The 22,155-nt window shown below is 56.1% G+C and overlaps 1 protein-coding gene across 5 annotated transcripts; it reads right to left on the bottom strand.

Moving 5' to 3' along the window:
• Positions 1-137: 137 nt before the first annotated feature.
• On the bottom strand, positions 138-20,653 carry ARPC1B (actin related protein 2/3 complex subunit 1B). Of its 5 annotated transcripts, none has more exons than XM_063605986.1 (11): positions 20,092-20,590; positions 17,407-17,504; positions 9,055-9,131; positions 8,047-8,151; positions 6,577-6,799; positions 4,824-4,931; positions 3,727-3,933; positions 3,573-3,648; positions 1,951-2,156; positions 702-792; positions 188-370 (listed from the first exon to the last, which is right to left on the bottom strand). In XM_063605986.1, exons 3-11 carry the CDS (start codon positions 9,116-9,118, stop codon positions 332-334), a joined length of 1,119 nt encoding a protein of 372 aa, XP_063462056.1. In that variant the 5' UTR covers positions 9,119-9,131; positions 17,407-17,504; positions 20,092-20,590; the 3' UTR covers positions 188-331. The 5 variants fall into 5 exon arrangements, with proteins under 5 accessions (XP_034820405.1, XP_063462056.1, XP_063462057.1 ...); XM_063605987.1 differs by having other exon boundaries at positions 17,407-17,524; positions 20,092-20,584; XM_063605985.1 differs by having other exon boundaries at positions 17,423-17,504; positions 20,092-20,173.
• Between the last annotated feature and the right edge of the window lie 1,502 nt (positions 20,654-22,155).

The following is a 22,155-nucleotide window of genomic DNA, read 5'->3' as shown; positions in this document are numbered from 1 at the left end:
CATAATTACTTTTTTTGTTGTTGTTTTTTTTTTTTTTTTACACAGTTGCATTTTATTACCTCCACATTTTGAAGCAGTTCATGACCAGCATAGTGCTTTGGGGGCATTTTTTTTTTTTTTTTCAATAAATGAAAGCATTTAAGAAAAAGGCACGTATTCCTTGAATAGGTAAGAAAGGCTCCCCATCTGTCCCCTCCCTTTTTGAGGGAGCAGCCCCTATGGGAACTCGTATTGGTACCCCAGAAACATTCAGCAAAGCAACCATTAGCCTCCCTGACCCCTCTCCCCGCTTCCCCAGCAGCTAGGATGAAGGCAACATATTCCTCACAGGTCATTTGATCTTGAGGTCCTTCAAGGCTGACTCCAAGCTCTGCAGGGAGGCAGAACGGACAGGCTGGTTCTCAGCTGTCCTGCAGGCACCCCACTCCCAGGGACCTGATCACCCATCTCAGCCCCAGCACAGCAGAGGGCAGAGAACCTGCAGTTTTGGAGTCTGTCAACTGGGTTTGAATCCCGGCCCTGAAGACGGGTGCCCCAGTGAGCACCAAGGCCCAGATGTCAAGGGGCCGCCCCCACCTGTCATCCCCATGCAGTGCCATCTCTGCAGGAGTGAAGGATGGGGGTCATCTCCAGGGAGTGGGGATGGGGGGAAAGGGTTGACCTGGGGGGCATGGCGGGAAGCCAGGAGGGGCAAGCCTCACCTTCACATCCCAGATACTCATGCCGCCATCCATGCCAGTGGTGCAGAACTGCGAGCACTTGGCCTTGCCCCCGCTGAGCACCGAGATCTGGCTGCAAAGAGGAAGAGGAGCTTATGAATTCAACCTGTGCTGGCGCTGGGCTCAGGCCCACCCTGTCCACCAGGCGCTCCCAGACTTCTTGGGGAGCGGGCTTTAGTGAGAAGTACCGAGAGGGGGTGTAGTGGGCTTAGAAGTCAGTTCTGCCTTGGGGACAGTGGCATGCGAGGTGCAGGCAAATGGGACAGGACACTCAAGTCCTGGGAGGCAGGAAAGACACGTGTGTCTGCGGAGTGTACACAGTGCCAGCAGTGCAGCTGGACAGGACAAAAAAGGAGATGGGGGTGGGGGCAGCCAGGGACTAAGCTGATAGCTGGACAAAGGTGTTTCATCTGAGGAAGCCATCGGATCTGGCGGACACAGGAGGTTTTACAGACCGAAGGGCTTGGCCAGTCTTGCCATACAGCTCCCGCTCCCTCTGATTCGCCGCGGGGTGGACACGTGTGGCTGGCAGCTTTTGGGCTTTGGAGAGCCTCTTCCCCATCCCACCCTAGATCCATAGAAGGCTGCAGAGAGACCCTCAGCTCCGCCCCCACCTCGCTAAGTGCTAGCAATAGACCCGCCCCAGCTGTGACCCCGCCCAGGAAGCCCGCTGGTCACTGCCTGGCCACCCCACAGCACCGCAGGGGCCAGCCCTACGACAGTCCCCACCTAGCTAAGTCCCGGAAATGCAGAGCGAGGCTAGCTGCTCAGCCCCATCTGATGCTATTTTTATGCAACCTAAAGAGGTCGACCCCGTCTTATGTCGGTCGCACCGTGTCCCTCCCGGGCTCCACTAGCACCTGAGCTGCTATGGTGAGATGAAGATGGGCCCCGCCCACAACTAACGACGTTATTCCGCAGCGAGTCAAAGCCACTCCCTACCCTGGGCCCGCTACGCGCCCTCTGCCGGCCTCCGCCCCACGCGGTTTTAGTACGGCGCCGAGGCCCCGCCCACAAATCGGCCCCGTCCCCTCGTGTCCGGGCCCGCCGCTCATCAGACGCCGTTCCGGCGCAGCGAGTTGAGGGCACGCCTACCCTCCCTCCGGGTCCCCAGTCCTCACGGTCCCAGCACAACGCCCCAGGAGGAAGACTCCAGGCCCCTTCCTCACCCGACGCTGTTTCTGGGCGAGCCGAGGCCCCGCCCACCCGCCGGCCCGGCTCCCGCTCTCACCTGACACTGTTCTTGTGCAGCGAGTCCAGGCCCGCGCCCGCAGCCGTGCCACCCTCGGAGCTCGCCTTCTTGTCCAGGTTCTGGAAGCGCTCGCGGGCCGTCAAGCCACGCTGCGAGCTCTGCTTAGGAACGTCCAGCCGCCCGCCGAAGCTCAGCATCCCCGCGGCGGCGTCATAGGTGAACAGCACCGGGAAGCAGTCGTGGCCCTGCGCGGAGGGCGGGGGCCATTGGAGCGCCGCGGAGGGGAAACCGAGGCCGGAGGGGAGGCCAGGCGGGCGTCTGGCCGCCCGGGAGGCAGATGCCAGCTCAAGGACACAGACGGGCCACAGCGAGGGAGGCCCGAATTGCAGGTGTATCAAAACCGGGGGTGATGCTGGGGGCTGCCACCTCCCCCAGCAAGGCCAGCTTTGGGACTCCCTGGGAGCTCAGGCGCCTTCTGTCCTGCCCAGCCAGTTACACCTGCTCTAGGGGAGACCCCTGCAGCTGGTTGCTTTTCTAGGCAAAAAGCAAGCCTGACCTGGCCCTGGCACCCCCATTATGTTTGCAGAGGGGTGAAAAGGGACTTGACAGATGTGGGCGGAGGGGAGGGAGAGCAGTGCCCTTCCTGGACACCTGGAGGAACCGCACACCCCGAACTCTCGCCCTTTGCATTAGGCGTGGCCTTGCCATTGCACCTGCCAATAAAATGTGGGCAGAAATGTTAAGACCCAGGGCATGATTCCGCAGGTTCCGGCTCCCTCGTGGCATCTGGGACAGCATGCTGGGGACAGCCTCCATCAGAGCCCCTCACAACACCCACACTGGACATAAAATGTGAGCAAGAAGTAAATATCTTTTTTTTTTCTGTTTTTGAGATGGAGTCTCGGTGGCTCACCCTTGGCTCACTGCAACTTCTGCCTCTGGGTTCAAGCAATTCTCCTGCCTCAGCCTCCCGAGCAGCTGGGACCATGGGCGCCCACCACCACACCCGGCTAATTTTTGTATTTTTAGTAGAGATGGGGTTTTGCCATGTTGGCCAGGTTGGTCTTCAACCCCTGACCTCAGGTGATCTGCCCTCCTTGGCCTCCCAAATTGCTGGGATTACAGGTGTGAGCCACCGGGCCTGGCTCTTTTTTTTTTTTTTGAAACAGGTTCTGTGTCGCCGAGGCTGAAGTGCAGAGGTACGACCATAGCTCAGTTCAGAAGCCTCAACCTCCCATGCTTAAGTTATCCTCCTGCCTCAGCCTCCCAAGTAACTGGGATTATGAGATTACAGGTGCACCACCACACCCAGCTAATTTCTTAACTTTTTGTAGAGACAAGGGTCTCACACTGTGTTGCCCGGGCTGGTCTCAAACTCCTGGCCTCAAGTGATACTTCCACCTCAACCTCGCAAAGTGCTGGGATTTTAAGTGTGAGCCACCGCACCTGGCCAAATCTTTACTCTGTTAAGCAAGTGCAGCCAGGGACTTTTGGTTACTGCAGCATAACCCAACCTGTTCTGCCCAATTCTGGTACATGAGAGAATGCAAGGAAGAAAAAAAGGAGGGAGGCAGGAGAAAGGAGGGAGGAGATGAGAGTTGCTGGGCTCTCTCGGAGGCCTGCTGTGACCACACACCCTCCCTCCCCTCCCTATTCCTCACCGCTGCCACCAGGCTGTTGTCTGTGATGAAGGTCAGCGCCAGCAGTGGTAGTGTTTCAGAGGCCAGAGTCGCGACGCTGAGGGGAGAGAGCTGTGAGTCACGGTGTCCCACTCCTCTGCACTCACCTCCTCCCCCAGGGATGGCCTCGACTCACGCCATCTTCTTGTCGGCATCAGCCAGGCAGACGGTGCTGTCGTGGCTCACCCAGGCCACGCGGCTCCCGCTGGCTGAGAAGCAGACGCCATGTACCCAGCCGCAGCTACTGCTGGATTCGAACATCAGTTCCCCAAAGGGCATCTTGGAGCCCCACGGGGTGGGTGCCGGCCGTTCCTCCACCTCCTTGATGTAGGCTGAAAAGATCCTACCGGGATAGGCAAAGTAGAGGTAAAGTAGCCAGGCGTGGTGGTGCGCACCTGTACTCTCAGCTACTCAGGAGGCTGAGGCGGGAGGATTGCTTGAACCCAGGAGGTCAAGGCTGCAGTGAGCTGTGATTGCGCTACCGTGCTCCAGTTTGGGCAACAGAGTGAGACTGTCTCAAAAAAAAAAAAAAAAAAAAAAAAAAATTTTTAAAGGGTTAACAGGTGCCTGGGCGTGGTGGCTGAAGCTTGTAATCCCAGCACTTTGGGAGGCTGAGGCAGATGCATCACTTGAGGTCAGGGGTTCGAGACCAGTCTGGTCAACATGGTGAAAACCCGTCTCTACATTTAAAAATACAAAAATTAGCCGGGCATGGTGGCATGCGCCTGTAGTTCCAGCTACTCAGGAGGCTAAGGCAGGAGAATCGCTTGATTGCTTGAACTCAGCAGGCGGAGGTTGCAGTGAGTCAAGATCACGCCACTGCACTCCAGCCTGGGCGAAAGAGCGAGAGTCCGTCTCCAAAAAAAAAAAAAAAAATCCTGTCTAGCTGGGCGTGGTAGTCTTGCTTGGGAGGCTGAGAAGCAAGAGGATCGCTTGAGTCCAGGATTTGGAGGCTGCAGTGAGCTATGATTGCACTACTGCATTCCAGCCTGGGCAACAGAGCAAGCCCCTAGCTCAAAAAAAATAAAAGAGGTGGGCAGAGGCCCATCCAGCTGAGACATGAAGGGTTCCCCAGGAACTAGAACCTTCAACTGACGCCCAGGTCGTCCACTGGTAGCAGGTCTGGAGCGGGTCTAGAAGCTGGGGTGTAGAGCTTTCAGGTGCGGCTCCCCGCTATGATGTCAGCAGTCAGTTGACGTCAGCCCCACCCTCCCCCATGGCGCCCTGTCTCACCGGCACTTGAAGTCACAGGAGCCGGCAGCAAGCAGCACATTGTTGGGGTGCCAGTCCAGGCTGAGGACGGTGGAGCGGATGGGCTTCTTGATGTGCTTGCAAACCCACCTGGGCATGGTGGTCAGGCAGACAGGGAGAGAGGGACAGGCAGGTGGGACTCATGGACCTCAGCACCAGGGACTCCAGGCTCCCACTGCTCCCTGCAGCCCACCAAAGACCCAGGAGAGAGGCGACTGGGCATTGCCAGCCCACAAGGCCGTCAGGGCCCTGGGGCGGCAGGGATGTGCTGTGTCGCTTCTGGAGTGGGAACTCTGTGCCCTCTATCCTTTAGGCCACACAGTCACCCTCAGAGCAGGCTCAGCAAAGTGATGCCATCACCAGAGGTCACACAACTACTAACTGGCCATGGTGGGATGCAAATTTGGGTCTCTCAGATGCTCCTGGCTGGCCTCTGCCCTCAGCCATGCAGGGGAGATTAAAAACTAAGACGTGGACTGGCAATCATGGCTCACACCTGTAGTCTCAGCACTTTGGGAGGCTGAGGTGGGAAGATTGCTTGAGGCCAGGAGTTCAAGACCAGCCTGGACAACGTGACAAGACCCTATCTCTACAAAATAAATAAATAAATGATTTGGGCCTGTAGTCCGAGCTACTCAGGAGGCTGAAGTGGTAGGATTACTTGAGCTCAGGAGGCTGAGGCTGCAGTGAGCTATGATCACAACACTGCACTCCAGCCTGAGCGACAGAGCAAGACCTTGTCTCAAAAATATATATATGGCCGGGCGCAGTGGTTCACGCCTGTAATCCCAGCACTTTGGGAGGCGGAGGCAGGACGACCACCTGAGGTCGGGAGTTCAAGACCAGCCTGACCAACATGGAGAAACCCCATCTCTACTAAAAAATACAAAATTAGCCTGGCGTGGTGGTGCGTGCCTGTAGTCCCAGCTACTCAGTAGGCTGAGGCAGGAGAATTGCTTGAACCTGGGAGGCGGAGGTTGCGGTGAGCTGAGATTGTGCCACTGCACTCCAGCCTGGACGACAGAGCAAGACTGTGTCTCAAAAAAAAAAAAAAAAAAAATTGGCTAGGCACGGTGGCTCACGCCTGTAATCCCAACACTTTGGGAGGCCGAGGCGGGTGGATCATGAGGTCAGGAGTTCTAGACCAACCTGGCCAAGATGGTGAAACCCCATCTCTACTAAAAATATAAAAATTAGCCGGGCATGGTAGCAGGTGCCTGTAATCCCAGCTACTTGGGAGGCTGAGGCAGAGAACTGCTCGAACCCGGCAGGCAGAGGCTGCCATGAGCCAAGATCGTGCCACTGCACTCCAGCCTGGGTGACAGAGTGAGACTCCATCTGAAAAAAAAAAAAAAAAGGAACAAGATGTGGCTGCGAGCTCGTGAGTGGTGCCTTGAGAAAGTGACTGCTACAGGGCCTTTGCTAATCTGTAAAGTGGGGACAGTGACCGATGCCCAGTCCACGGAGCTGCAGGGAAGTCAGGACTAATGTGTGTGCAGGGCTTAGTGAGGTGCCCCCAGATGTGTTTCTGGTGTGGTGGGTGTCACTGGCAGTGAGAACATCCGGGCGCTGCAGAGAGGCCCTTGCCTCATGAATGAGGCCCAGAGAGGAGAGGATGGACTCCCCCAGGGTGATGGGAACAGGGGTCCTGACATCCCATTTGGTGCTTCCCGGGGACACTCTAGTCCTGCCCCCGGTCCCTAACAGCCCACTCTGGCCCTGCCTAGGTACCCACCAGTCATTCTCCTGCTCGAAATAACAGATGGAGATCACACGAGAGCCGCTGCCCACAGCAAACTTGTTCTCGTTGGGGGCCCAGCGCACGCAGCGGGCAGCCCGGTTGATCCGCAGGATGACCAGCGTGGGCTTCCACGTGCGGCCCTTCAGCGTCCACACGTAGGCGTTGCGGTCTGTGCCGCAGGTCACAATACGGTTACTCTCGGGGGCCCAGTCGATGCCTGTGGGGGGATGGAGGGAACACAGGAGGCTGATGACACTCAGGCAGAGGTGGCTGTATGGTGGCCACATGGGAGAGGCTGAAAGGCCACCATCCAGGTGGAAGCTGTATCTGCCCAGCAGGCACTTTTTTTTTTTTTTGAAACGGAGTCTCGCTCTGTCACCCAGGCTGGAGTGCAGTGGCATGATCTCAGCTCACTGCAGCCTCTGCCTCCCAGGTTCAAGCAATCCTCATGCCTCAGCCTCCTGAGTAGCCGGGACTACAGGCGTGTACCACCAATCTTTTTTTTTTTTTTTTTTTTGAGACAGAGTCTCGCTCAGCCGCCCAAGCTGGAGTGCACTGGCGCGATCTCAGCTCACTGGAACCACCATCTCCCGGGTTCAAGCAATTCTCACATATCAGTCTCCCAAGTAGCTGGGATTACAGGCACCCGCCATCATGCCTGGCTAATTTTTGTATTGTAGTAGAGATGAGGTTTCACCATGTTGACCAGGCTGGTCTTGAACTCCTGACCTCAGGTGATCCGCCCGCCTCCGCCTCCCAAAGTGCTGGGAGTACAGGCGCAAGCCACCGCACCCGGCCTCTTTCTTTCTTTGTTTTTATTGCGACACAGTCTCGCTCTGCCATCCAGGCTGGAGTGCAGTGGTGCAATCTCAGCTCACTTCAACCTCCGCCTCCTGGGTTCAAGCGATTCTTCTGCCTCAGCCTCCAGAGTATCTGGGACTACAGGTGCGTGCCACCACACCCGGCTAATTTCTGTATTTTTCAACATTTAGTCATGTTGGCCAGGATGGTCTCGAACTCCTGACCTCAAGCGATCCACTCGCCTTGGCCTCCCAAAGTGCTGGGATTACAGGCATGAGCCACTGCACCCGGCCCAGCAAGCACTTTTTACTGAGATCCAGTGCTTATTTAGAGTGACACCAGGGGGCACTCCTAGAGCTTATGAGGGAGTGTCAGAGCCCTCCATGCTATCAGCAAACATGCTGGAGGGCAAAGCCAAGAGGCAGAAAAGATGGGTTCTTGGTCATGTGGAGCTGCTGGATCAAGCCTCTCCTGAAGCCCTCAACCCTCTGAGTTTTTGGTAACATGAGCCAACACAGTCCCCTTAAAATTGAAGCCAGTTTGAATCCGGGTTTCACGGTGAGTGGGTAGATGCTCCACAATGAGTGGCCATGCCCTGCCTTGCACCACCCCCCCAACCCACCACCTCCTTTCAGGACGGTGGTCCCAGCCACCCTGACATACCTGTCACCTGCCCGTTGTGCTCCTTGAGCTCGTGCACCTTGGTCCATTTGGCACCGCTCTTTTCATAGATATGCACCTCATGGTTGTTAGGGCAGATGGCAATCTCTGAAGGGGAGATGGAGGGAGATTGAGGGGCCCTCTCCATGACTGCCCTCTGCCAGGACACACTACACAGTGTACCTAGGCAACAACACCTCACCTTTCATGACTCAGTCTCTCCTCTTCTGCCTTGCAGGGGCCCCCTGAAGTCCTTCAGGCCCTGCTAGGCCACCCTCTCTTCTCCTGGAACTGGCTGTCCTTTACTCGCAGCAATGAACCCTGGGACCTCTCCCCACCCTATCGCTCTGGCCAACCAGGAACCCTTCGCTGCTCCTGCTGACACCTCAGGGCCCCTGCACCTGCCAGCCCCTCCCCAGCTGGGGCACAGTTCCCTTCCTCTCCTCCTCTGGGTCTCTGGGTAAATGTCAAAATGTCATCTCCTCTGAAAGGCTTTTTCTTGGTCACTTTTTCTTTCTTTCTCTTTTTTTTTTTTTTTTTGAGACAGAGTCTCGCTTTGTTGCCCAGGCTGGAGTGCAGTGGTGCAATCTCGACTCACTGCAACCTCCGCCTCCTGGGTTCAAGCAATTCTCGTGCCTCAGCCCCCCGAGTAGCTGGGATTACAGACACCCACCACCACACCCAGGTAATTTTTGTATTTTTAGTAGAGACAGGGTTTCACCATGTTGCCCAAGCTGGTCTGGAACTCCTGACCTCAAGTGATCCACCCACCTCAGCCTCCCAAAGTGCTGGGATTACAGGATGAGCTACCTCAACTGGCCCATTCCCTCCTTAAACTTTAACCCAGGAGGCCCCTGGTCAGCTGGAAGATCCAGGGGTGAGGCCAGGGGACAGCCACATGGAGCCCATGGTCCGGGGGCCTGGCTGCTCCAGAGTCCCCATGTGTGCTCTGGCTGGTCCCCATCCCAGGAGGTGGAAGCAGCCACCCACCGGCCCCCAGCAAGCACTCACGGGTGCGGTCCTTGTTCCAGGCGTGGCAGCTGATGGGCTCCACCAGGAAGCTGTGGTAGGCCATAGCGGCTTGGTTCCTGTGCCCGAGAGAGGAAGAGAGAATCCACGTCAGCCCCGACCTTGCCCCTGACTTCACCCATACCAGGCCCCAGATGATCCTCACAGGCCTCGCACCAGGGAGGCCCCTCAGTTTAGAGGGGCAGCAGTTTGCAGAGAGGAGCAGCAGGGGCCAGCCCTGGCTCCCAACTGGCCTGACATGTTGCTTCCCCTCCTGGGGCCTCAGTTTCCCTCCTTATAAAAGGGCAGCTTTCACAGGATGTCTCTGAGGCTCCAGGGACAGGGTGGAGGAGACGGTACTACAGGGGAGATGCTCCCTGGGGCGGGGTGGGGTGCTAGGACTCCAAGCTGGACAGGCCCCTCACTTGTCATCTGTGCCTCGGTTTCCTCATAGGATGGACGACCCCCCCACCCCCACCCAACTTCCCCTGCCCCATTAAGGATGGGATGAAGATGAAGTCATCCAGGCAAGGCCCGGTGGCTCATGCCTGTAATCCCAACACTTTGGGAGATCGAGGCAGGCGATCACTTGCGGCCAGGAGTTCAAGACCAGCCTGGCCAACATGGTGAAACTCCGTCTTTACTAAAACTACAAAAAATTAGTCGGGTGTGGTGGCGGGCGCCTGTAGTCCCAGCCTGAGGCAGGAGAATGGCGTGAACTTGGGAGGCGGGGCTTGCAGTAAGCCGAGATCGCGTCACTGCACTCCAGCCTGGGCGACAGAGTGAGACTCCGTCTCAAAAAAAAAAAAAAAAAAAAAAAAAAAATTAGCCAGGTGTGGTGGCGCCTGCCTGTAATCCCCACTACTCAGGAGGCTGGGTGACAGAGCAAGACTCATCTCAGAAAAAAAAAAAAAAAAAAAAAAGAAATGAAGTAATCTCATAAACCACCTAGAAAGGTGTCCAGCACATGGCAGTTGGCCCTGCCGTGCCCAGAGCCCTGGTCTTCCCCCACACTGCTCAGACGGGGAGAGGGGAGGTGGCCGGTCTGCAGGGGCTCATGGCTGAGGCAAAGGCAGATATTTAACAGATACATCCCATTCTCCATCCAGACATCCACTGGCTGCACCCAGGGCTGGGAGGAGGCACAGGGCTAGGCGAGGCCTGGGTGATGGCTCTTGGGGAGGCCCCAGGGTGACCCAGCCTTGGGGAACTGAAGGAGGGAGATTTTTGTTTCTTGAGACAGGGTCTCTCTCTGTGGCCCAGGATGGAGTGCAGTGGTGTGATCATGGCTCACTGCAGCCATGAACTCCTGGGATTACAAGCATGTGCCACTGTGCCCAACTAATTTTTTATTTGTTTGTAGAGAGGGGGGTCTCACAATGCTGTCCAGGCTGGTCTCAAGCTCCTAGGCTCAAGAGATCTTCCCTCCTCACCTGCCAAGTATTTGGGATTACAGGTGTGAGCCACTACACTCGGCCAGAACGAGGGAGATGTTTGACTGCAGCCCCCTAGACTAGCCCCAGCACTGAAGGGGAACCCTGGCAGAGGGCAGCGACTCATCCTCCCGTCAGCCCAGCTCAGCCCCTGCCAGCCTGTCCCCAGCCTCCTCCACCTGCCGCTGAGTGTCAAAGGAGCCCACCAGGCCTGACGGGGGTGAGATCACGGTCTCAGCCCAATTCCTCAAACACATCTCTCCCCGCCTCCGTGACTCAGTTTCCCAGCATCACAGGGACCTGGAAGTGGAGGAGCCCAGTGGCACTGCTTGCCCAGCCACATGCCCCGGGACACATCACCTGCCTTCTTTTAACCTCAGTTTTCTCATCTGTAAAATGGGAACAGGAATCCTGCCTCCCAGCAGAGATGCTGAGAGCTGGAAGCAGATGACACACCGCACCTGGCTCTATGAGGAGGAACCACGAGGCGGTTACTCTTAGCCTGTGATGGATGTGATATACCAGCCCTTTGAGGAGCAGGCCTCCCCAGCCGACCAGAGGCCAATCCTGGGGCACACAGGCATGCACCTGCCTCGGGCTTCCGTGCTGGCTGTTCCCTAGGCCTGTGACACTCTTCCCCCAGATACCGGCACACACGGCTCTCGCTCTGGTGCTGCCACTCAAGTCTGTGCTCAAATGTCAACTTTTGGGGAGGCCTTCCCTGACCCCCTCCATTGGAAACTGCAGCACCTCCCACGGTCCGGCACTTCGTAATTCCCTATTTCCGATTAAATTTTCTCAGCAGTCACCATCAGACATGCACTCACTGATCTGGCCCGCTGCCTTCCTCCCCTGCTGGAATAGAACCAGCTTGGCAGAGACACATTTTTGTTCTATCTTGTTCTCGTTTCTATTTCCACTGCTTAAATGCTTAGCACATAGTAGGTGCTCAAGAAATATCCGCTGAACAAATTTTTCATTGCCATTAGTGACCAACAGAGTACGTTCTCAGAAACGTGTGTGTGTGTATATATTTGAGAAAGGGTCTCGCTCTGTTGCCCAGGCTGGAGTGCAGTGTTGTGATCACAGCTCACTGCAGCCTCGACCTCCCAGGCTCAAGTGATCCTCCTGCCTCTGCCTCCCAAGTAGCTGGGACTACAGGCTCACGCCACCCTACCCAGCCCTCCAAAATATTATCATTACATAGGTTAGGAATGAGGCCAGGCACGGTGGCTCATGCCTGTAATCCCAGCACTTTGGGAGGCCGAGGCGGGCGGATCACCTGAGGTCAGGAGTTCAAGACCAGCCTGGCCAACATGGTGAAAGCCTGTCTCTACTAAAAATACAAAAATTAGCTGGGCGTGGTGGCACACGCCTGTAGTCCCAGCTACTTGGGAGGCTGAAGCAGGAGAATCTGTTGAACCTGAGAGGCGGAGGTCGCAGTGAGCCAAAATCACACCACTGCACTCCAGCCTGGGCAACAGAGCAAGACTCTGTCTCAAAAAAAAAAAAAAAAAAAAAAAAAAAAAAAGGTTAGGAATGAATGTGTGTGAAAAAATAACTTAAAAATAATAAATAAATAAATAATTTTATTAAATAGGGCCAGGCGCAGTGGCTCATGCCTGTAACCCCAGTACTTTGGGAGGCCTAGGCAGGAGGATTGCTTCAGGCCAGAAGTTCAAGACAAGCATGGGCGATACAGTGAGACCCTATCTCTACAAAAAATTTAAATAAAAAAATTTGCAGGTGTGGTGGTGCACATCTGTATTCTTAGGTATTCAGGAAGCTGAGGCAGGAGGATTGCTTAGCCTAGGAGTTTGAGGCTGCAGTGAGCTATGATTGTACCACTGTGTGACAGAGCCAGACCCTGTCTCTAAAATAAAATGTATTAACTCGTACCATCCAGCACTTTCTGGATACTCCCTCCTTGCCAGCTCTAGAAAAAAAAGTATCCTTTTTTGTTTTTTTTTTTCGAGATGAAGTCTCACTCTGTTGCCCAGCCTGGAGTGCAATGTCACAGTCTTGGCTCACTCCAACCTCCGCCTCCTGAGTAGCTGGGATTACAGGTGCGCACCACCATGCCTAATTTTTTTATTTTTAGTAGAGACAGGGTTTCACCATGTTGGCCAGGCTGGTCTCGAACTCCTGACCTCAAGTGATCCGCCCGCCTCAGCCTCCTAAAGTGCTGGAATTACAGGCGTGAGCCACCGCGCCCGGCCAGGTGCTCTGTATACATTCTTGACTTCAACACTCCCACCAGCCCTGGACTTTCAGGGAGGCCTGGCTGCACTTGGGGAGGGATGCCAGGCTCCAGGTCAGCTCCAGATGACAGATGTGGGGGCCGAGGCCACCTGCCCAGAGTCACCAGTGACAGCCATTAGATAACGTGGCTGCCTCCCTCACCAGACTGGCAGTTTTGTGTTGGGTCTCAGGGCCTGGGCTGGGAGCCAACCAGGACTGGGAACCCTGAATGCCCCAGGAGGCCGGTGGCTGCCCCGTCACTGCCCTGCCCAGGGGCCGGCCCATCCTGCACTGCATCTGGGCCCAGGCACAAGGGAAAGGCAGAACAACCTTTGCCTGGGGCTGCAGTCTGGCCCCACAGGGCTCAGTGACCAGCCTGCCCGAGGTCGCAACACAAAGCCCCCTGCGCTCACTGCCTGGAAGGCCCTGTCCACCTCCTGCTCACTCCAGATCCAAACCGCTTGCTTTCACTTGTAACAGGATGTCCTGAAAGATTCCTGGAGCAGCACAGGACACACACACGTGCACGTGTACCTGCGTGGGGCAGGGACCTCATGTTTCCTCCATGCTTAGAACAGGACCCCGGTGGGTCCCCAGTCAGCATTTGCTGAGCAAGTAGACACACGCAGCGCAGGGTCAGGCCACACACACACACACATGCGTGTTCAGCCTCACACACACAAGCACACTTTGCATGTTCAGCCTTGCACACACACATGCACACTGCACCTCCCCACACTTTAAGCACGTTTAGCCTTGCACACATGACCATACTGCCCACATGCACATGCGTGTTCAGCCTCACACACAGGCACACTGCAGGCCTGCACACACGTATGTTCAGCCTTGCACACATGCAAGCGCACTGTGTCCACAAGCACACTTTGCACGTGTGGGCAGCCTTACCCAGAACAAGCACCCGGCACCCACTGGGGCTGCCTCTGCAGCCTCTCTCTCCTTATAAGGCCTCTTTGTGTAAGGTGAGGGCCCCGGAAGCACCACCTCAGCACCCTCAGCCATGTCAGCAGGTCTGATGGGGGTTTCCCTGAGCGTTTCCTGTGTTCCCGGGCTGGGACATCACCACCCACATCTGATGCCAACACTGTGCAGAGAGAAGCTCAAGGCCTGTGACTGATTCATGGTGCTCATCTACACCCCGACAACCCCCATGGTCCAAGGTCACCAGCAGGGCAGGGGCAGGGTGAAGGCCAGAAGCCCACTTTCACACTCCACCCAGGCTCTGGTTGGCCCCAGGACTCCAGCTGAGGCCAATTTTTCCCTCCCTTTCAGCCCCAGGAGGCCCAGACTGAAGGAACCTCCGGGGATGAGGGTGGGAGAGCCCAGACTCAGAACCCTGGGTTGATGCACAGACTCTGACATCCCAGCATCAGTGGTCACATGCTTGCTGTGTGCCCAGCCACATCTCTGCCCTGGCTGTGAAGACGGAGTGGCTGGCTCTGCTGAAGACAGCAACCCCCACGTGTGCCAGTGGGCAAGGGCAACCGAGAGGACTTGAAGAGCCCTGACCACTGTTTCTAGGACCCAGACATACTCAAGGGGCAGAGGAGGGGCTGGAAAAGATGGCCACAGTGGTACACTAGTGACTGGCAGAGGAGGGAGGTTGAGACCACGCCTATCAGCCAATCACACTTCAGCATGAATTAGCAGAAATACTTCCTAATCTGTTGAACAAACCCCTTAAATTGGGCAAAGGAGAAGTGTTAAGGGGGCGAGAGAGAGGAAGACTCATTTCCCTTTTTCCATAACTTCTGCAAAGCAGCTGAAACCCAAAGCGCCTCTGCGATAACTCCCCAACCCCCACATCTTACCAGCGAGGAAGTGGGAGAGCAAAAAGGGAGTGGCTTCTCTCAGCCAGTGCTGCCACGGGGCTCCAGTCTCCTGCCTCAGGGATTCTAGCCGGGGACACTCCAACTTCATCATCCCCAGGAAAACCTCTCACCTACCAAGCCTGCGTGAGCCAGCGTGTGCCCACCCCCGCCTGCCAATTACCCTGCTATGGATGTCTCAGGAGAAAAATACGAGGGCTGCTTCACCCACCAGTGTTGACAGCATAAGGTCTCAGTGATGGCTCCTGGGGGAGGGATCCAGGACACCAACCCACTATCACTGTGGCCCTGTGAGCCGGCACTGTGGGCCTGTTTGATGTTAAGGAACCAGAGAGAGGAAGGGATAGCCGGGCACAGTGGCTCACGCCTGTAATCCCAGCACTTTCGGAGGCCGAGGCGGGTGGATCACTTGAGGTCAGGAGTTTGAGACCATCCTGGCCAACATGGCAAAACCCCGTCTCCACTTGGAAAAAAAAAAAAAATTAGCCAGGCATGGTGGTGCCAGGCAAAGAAAGCCTCAGGCTGCCCAGCGGCGGGGTGGTGGTGGTGAGGCACTCTAAAGTCCTGGGCCTTGATACTCTCTCCCTTACTGTGCTGGGTTTACATTCTAGCTGTCTTCATACTGGCTGGGTGCCCTCAGCCAATATTTCCCTCCCATCTTAATCCAGATGAGGCTGGGGCTAGACTAGGCACAGGCTGCGGGACCCTTCTTGCCTGGCTTCCCTAGGTTTCCCTGAATCCAGAGGTTTGGCTGTATCAGAGGCTAAACCAAGGAGGAGCTGCCTGGAGGAAAGATCTCAGCATTACAGGCGCTCCGGGAAGTCTCCACCCAGCTCAGGCAGTTCTTGGATAGAGCAGCCAGCAGGCTAATTTGCACCGTGCTAAGCGGTTACTCAACTTCCTATGCTGGGTCAGAGCCCTTGCTACCCCTATCCTTCCCTCTCCAGCTCTGCTCTTGAAGTCTTACCAACCACGCAGAGTGAAGTCAAGAAACACACATGAAAACAATCGTAAGGTACCATTAAAGCACCGGTTAGTCATCCAAACAAAACAAAAACACACAAAATTCAATGCTAGCAGAGCTGTGGAGAAATTGTCATTTGTTGCTAATTGGTTTAATTCTTCTGAAGGGCACTCAATTCAACAAGTGGGTGGGACCAAATATTAATAGAACAGAATAACACTAACAGGAACTTGAAAATTAGCATTCTGGCCAGGTGTGGTGGCTCACGCCTATACTCCCAGCACTTTGGGAGGCCGAGGTGGGTGGATCACGAGGTCAGGAAATCCAGACCATCCTGGCTAAAACGGTGAAACCCCGTCTCTACTAAAAATACAAAAAATTAAGCTGGGCGTGGTGGCGGGCGCCTGTAGTCCCAGCTACTCGGGAGGCTGAGGCAAGAGAATGGCGTGAACCCGGAAGGCGGAGCTTGCAGTGAGCCGAGATTGCGCCACTGCACTCCAGCCTGGAGGACAGAGCGAGACTCCGTCTCAAAAAAAAAAAAAAAAAAAAAGAAAAAGAAAATTAACATTCTTTGGTCACATACACCCATTTGGTCCTAAGAAAACAGCAACACATTTTTCTTTCTTTTTCTTTTTTATTTTTGAGATGTAGTCTCATTCTGTCGCCCAGGCTGGAGTGTAGTGGTACATTCTCGGCTCACTGCAACCTCCGCCTCCCAGGTTCAAGCAATTCTCCTGTCTCAGCCTCCCCAGTAGGTGGAACTACAGGTGCCCGCCACCACGCCCAGCTAATTTTTGTTTTTGTTTTTAGTAGAGATGGGGTTTCACCATGTTGGACAGGCTGGTCTCGAACTCCTGACCTTGTGATCCACCCGCCTCAGCCTCCCAAAGTGCTGGGATTACAGGTGTGAGCCACCACGCCTGGCCCCATTTTTCTTTTTTAAAAGCAAACAGGTGGGGTGCCATGGCTCACGCCTGTAATCCCACCATTTTGGGAGGCCAAGCCAGGTGGATTACTTGAGTCCAGGAGTTCGGAGACCAGCCTGGGCAACATGGCAAAACCCTGTGTCTATAAAAACTACCAAAAAAAAAAAAAAAAAATTAGCGGGATGTGATGCTGTACGCCTGTAGTCCTGGCTATCTGAGGGGCTGAGGCTGGAGGATTCCTTGAGCTGGGAAGGTGGAGGTTGCAGTGAGCCGAGATCTCGTCACTGTACTCCAGCCTGGGTGACAGAGTGAAACCTCATCTAAAAAATAAAGCAAACATGTTTATAATAGCTGTCTTTATAATGGTGACAGTGTGGAAAAACCCAGGTGACAATATGGAAAGAGTAAATTGTGACATTAACATGTTGAGATGCTATGTAATTATTAATATTAGAAAAGACCTATCAGCCAACGGGTGCGGTGGCTCACACCTGTAATCCCAGACTTTGGGAGGCGGAGGCAGGTGGATCACCTGAGGTCGGGAGTTTGAGACCAGCCTGCCCAACATGGTAAAACCCTCTCTACTAAAAATACAAAATTTATCTGGGCTTGGTGGTGGGCACTTGTAATCCCAGCTGCTCGGGGGGTCGAGGCAAGAGAATCACTTGAACTCGAGAGGAAGAGGTTGCAGTTAGCTGAGATTGTGCCACTGCACTGCAGCCTGGGCGACAGAGTGAAACTCCACCACCTCCAAATAAACAAAAAAAAAAAAAGAAGAAGAAGAAGAAGCTGGGCGCAGTGGCTCACGCCTGTAATCCTAGCACTTTGGGAAGCCGAGGTGGGCGGATCACCTGAGGTCAGCAGTTCGAGACCAGCCTGGCCAACATGGTGAAACCCCATCTCTACTAAAAATATAAAAATTAGCCGGGCATATTGGCATGTACCTGTAATCCCAGCTACCTGAGAGGCTGAGGCAGGAGAATCACTGGAACCCGGGAGGCAGATGCTGCAGTGAGTCAAGGTAGTGTCACCACACTCCAGCCTGGGCAACAGAACAAGACACTGTCTCAAAAAAAAAAAAAAAAAGGAAAAAAAAAAAGAAAACACGTATAAGGCAGGCGTGGAGGCTCATGCCTGTAACCCCAGCACTTTGGGAGGCCAAGGCAGGAGGATCGCTTAAGGCCAGGAGTTTGAGGCCAGCCTGGACAACACAGCAAAACCCTACCTCTACTAAACATTTAAAAATTAGCTGGGCATGGAGGAACATACCTGTAATCCCAGCTACTCAGGAGGATCCCTTGAGCCCAGGAGTTTGGGGCTAAAGTGAGTTATGATCAAGCCATGGCACTATAGCCTGGGCAACACAATGAGACCCGGACTCCAGAAAAAAAGAAAAAGACCTATCAATGGATTATGTACAGACATATGTAAGAAACAAACTTTACTGGCATCTATCAGGGCGATTTTACCCAGAACTTTCACCATTCTCCCCCTGAAGCAAGCCTGAGACATTTTTTGTTTGCCTTTTTTTTTTTTTTGGAGACAGAGTCTCGCTTTGTAACCCCAGGCTGGAGTGCAGCGGCATGATCTTGGCTCACCGCAACCTCCGCCTCCCAGGTTCTAGCGATTCTCCTGCCTCAGCCTCCTGAGTAGCTGGGATTACAGGTGCCCACCACCACACCTGGCTAATTTTGTATTTTTAGTAGTGACGGGGTTTCACCACGTTGGTCAGGCTGGTCTCGAACTCCCGACCTCAGGTAATCTGCCTGCCTCGGCCTCCCAAAGTGCTGGAATTACAGGCGTGAGCCACCGCGCCCAGCCTGTTTGCTTTTTACCTTCAGTTTGTACAGGAGGAAACCCAGGCTCAGACAAAAGCAACGATTTGTTCAAAGTCACTCGGCTTCTACTAAATGACGCAGCTTGGGACTCTGACCCCAAATCTTGGAGGCCAGGAAGTTAGGTTCACCTGGGGGAACACTATGATCAAGGTGAGCAACAAACGCACGTTTATACTGTCAGCGCCTGACACGCTGCCAGGTGTCTTGCAGTATTGCATTTCAGCCTCCCAGTCCTTAAGGTTCCCATTTTCCAGATAAGGAAAGTTGAGGCTGGCAGGAGTTGGGTGGCTTACCAGTCACTGGCCAGTGAAGGGAGAAGCTGGCACTCCTACCTAGGTCCCTAAGATTTTATTTATTTATTTAGAGACGGAGTCTGGCTCTGTTGCTGAGGCTGCAGTGCAGTGGTACAGTCTTGGCTCACTGCCAAGGCAGGTTCAAGCAATTCTCTTGCCTCATCCTCCTAAGTAGCTGGGATTACAGGCATGTTACGTGGCTAACTTTTTTTTTTTTGAGACGGAGTCTTGCTCTGTTGCCCAGGCTGGAGTGCAATGGCGTGATCTCGGCTCACTGCAACCTCTGCCTCCCGGGTTCAAGCAATTCTCCTGCCTCAGCCTCCTGAGTAGCTGGGATTACAGGTGCGTGCCACCATGCCTGGGTAATTTTTGTCTTTTTAGTAGAGACAGGGTTTCACCATGTCGGTCAGGCTAGTCTCGAACTCCTGACCTCAAGTGATCCGTCCACCTCGACTCCCAAAGTGTTGGGATTACAGGCATGAGCCACAGCGCCTGGCTACATTTTATTTATTTATTTTAATAGAGAAAGGGTCTCGCAATGCTGTCCATGCTGGCCTCCAACTCCTGGCCTCAAGCGATCCTCCCGCCTGGGCCTCTCAAAATGCTAGGATTCTATGTGTGAGCCACCGCGCCCGGCCGGGATGGGTGGTGGTAGCCTCCGGGCTGCATTGGCAGAGGAGGCAGGGGGAGGTCTGACTCCCCAGGGCTTGCACTCCTGATCCCTTCACTGCCCGCGGGTGCAGCCCGGCCCCGCCCCGCCCTAGGCGGCCAGGCTGCTCTCCCAGCGCCTCCGGAAAGGGAGGGGCTGCTCGGATCTGCCCTGGCCGCGGAGCCCTGCAGCTGAGGGGGTGCGTTCCGGGACCCCGCCAGCCAGGCCCGCCCCGTACGGGACCCCTCGGACCTGGCCCGGGGGAGGCGGGTGGGAGCAGCGGGAGCGGCCAGGAGGGCAGGGGCGGGGCGGCAGGAGACGCCAGCTCATTTCCCGGCGGCTGCAACCCGGAAGGCTCCGGGGATGGAGGGGAAGTGACTGGGCGTGGGGCCCCGCCGGCCCGAAGTAACGGGGCGACACCGACCGACCGCGGGGCAAGGCTGGGGATGGGGGCCGGGGAGCCGGGGCGGAAGGCACGAGGCGGAAGCTTGGGGCCGGGGGCTGGGGACGCCCCGAGGGCGCCCGGTGCGCTGGGAGCCCGCGTTTCCACAGTCTGGCCCTGAGGCCACCCCCGCGCCCCCTCCAATCCCAGGGCTCCCTCTCCTTTCCGTGAGCCCCTCGTCCCCGCGCCCCCTCCTCTCCATGTGCCCCCACTCATCCCCGTGCCCCTATTGGGCGGCGCCCCACATCTATGCGTCCTCACTTCCAGGCGCCCCCCGGTCCCCTCCTTGCACCCCCTCTCATCCCTCCAGTCCCGCTCACTCCCAGGCGGCGCCCCACATCTACGCGTCCCCCCACCTCCAGGTGGCTCCCCTGACCCCCACCTCCGGGCGCCCCCACGGCCCTCACCTCCCGCGCCCCGGCCGCGGACTCTGGGCAGTCGACGCGCCGAACCGGCTCTGGGCTCCGCGCCGGAGCGGCAGCCACTTCCTCGTGGGCGGGGGGCGGGGCCTGCCGACCTCAGCCCGGTAGGGCCCGGGGGCGGGGACCTGGGGCAGCGGTCGCGAGATCCAGGTCCCGCCCTCCCTTCGGGGTGGGGGTGCTGCCGGTACCCGCGCAGACGTCGGAGCCCAAGGCTCTGTCCGCAGAAGCCGTCCGCAACCACCGTCAATGCTTTACCAATGGGGAAACTGAGGCTGGGAGCCAGGCGCGCAGCCTGAGCCGCCGCTGGGCTGGACCTCCGAGCCTGGGCCGGGCGCACGGCCCCCGGGGACTGCAGGGCGCAGGGTCGGGGAGTCACGTCCTCTGAGCCCGGACGGCGGGTACTGCGGGCTCCGCGCTCACACGCAGGTGAGCGGCTAGCGAGCCCTGCAGCCCCGTCGCCAGCCGGCGAGGAGCTCCCTTCACGCTGATGCCGGTGGGCGCCAACTGTGCAGGCCCTGGGCGGGGAGCAGGCGGTCCGGGCGTGGCCAGGGCAGCCCGGCCCCGCCCCCTTGGCCCTCCGTGTCCTCGCCACGAAACAGGGGTGCTGTCCCCGGGCAGGGTGACACTGGCCGCCCCTGCTGACGCTGGCCGGCCAGTTAACTTCTTTCCTTTCTGTTTCACGTCAATCGGCTTCACTTCTTTAAGTTACCCGGTTAGCCTTGCAGCCGCCTGATTGCGGGTCTTGGGCTAGGTGGTCCCCGGAGTCTTCCCATCCTGACCCTCTGCCTCTTCAGTGGATACGTGGCCTGGCGGCCAGGCAGATGGAAGAGACCCCAGTGAAAACCTTACCTCGGCCGGTCGCGGTGGCTCACGCCTGTAATCTCAGCACTTTGGGAGGCCGAGGCGGGAGGATCACGAGCTCAGATCGAGACCATCCTGGCTATCACGGTGAAACCTCGTCTCTACTAAAAAATACAAAAATTAGCCAGGCGTGGTGGCGCATGCCTGTAATCCCAGCTACTCGGGAGGCTGAGGTAGAAGAATCACTTGAATCTAGGAGGCAGAGGTTGCAGTGAGCCGAGATCGCGCCATTACACTCCAGCCTGGGCGACAGAGTGAGACTCTGTTTCAAAAAAAAAAAAAAAATTAGCTGCAAGGAGCCCCATGGCGTGATGGAGCGCTGCTGTAATCCCAGCTACTCGGGAGGCTGAGGCACGAGAATTGCTTGAACCCCGGGGGCAGAGGCTGCAGTGAGCCAAGATGGGGCCCCTGCACGCCAGCCTGGCAACAGAGCGAGACTTCCTCTCAAACAACAACAAAAACCTTCCCTCCTCTTGTCTCCTTCAGACCCCTCTCTCTAGTATTTGTGCAGGGTCTTCCTGGATCTCTGGAGATCCGAGGCCAGACTCCCACCCTGTCAGGCTTAGAGGCTTTGACACTCGCTGTTCCTTCTGCCTGGAACACTATTCCCACCCCGTCCTCACCTGCCGACATTGGTTTGTCCTGTAGGATGTGGCTGGGGGTCTCAGGTCGCTTTGCCCCGACACCCTCCCCATTGGAGGTGCCCTTAGCCGCCGCTCTCTTTTCCACTGAATTCGACCCCCTAGGGTGGTTGGGAGGATTAAATGTGTCCAAGTGTGTGAATCGGGTCATACAGTGTGCACACAGGAAGTGCTCGAACTTTTGTGAGCCCCCCCAACCTTGCTGCTCCTGCATATTTTCTCAGACAGATGTCGGCAACCTCAGCAAACACAGGCGGTGGTTTTAGTTCAAGCAGATAAAAAGCTTCAAGGGGTCTGTACCGGCAGCCCTCTTCCCACAGGGACAAGTGTAGGGTAACTGAGGTGACCCTGTTGCTGCTTCCCTGGCTTCCATCCTACTCTTCTGCCGCTTTGTAGATGCCCAGGGAATGACCCCAAGTGGCCCTGAGTGGTCTAAATCAGCTCACGGTGTTCCCTGTCCTGCTGCACTTGTGACCTAAGATGACCCAATCAAAGCAAAGCCCAGGACTTCAGCTGATGATCCAGCGCACAAAGCCCCTTCTGGGCG

The sequence above is a fragment of the Pan paniscus genome, chromosome 6 (genome assembly GCF_029289425.2).
Source record: "Pan paniscus chromosome 6, NHGRI_mPanPan1-v2.0_pri, whole genome shotgun sequence".
Taxonomy (NCBI): Eukaryota; Metazoa; Chordata; class Mammalia; order Primates; family Hominidae; genus Pan; species Pan paniscus.
This window is presented reverse-complemented; position numbering and strand designations above follow the sequence as displayed.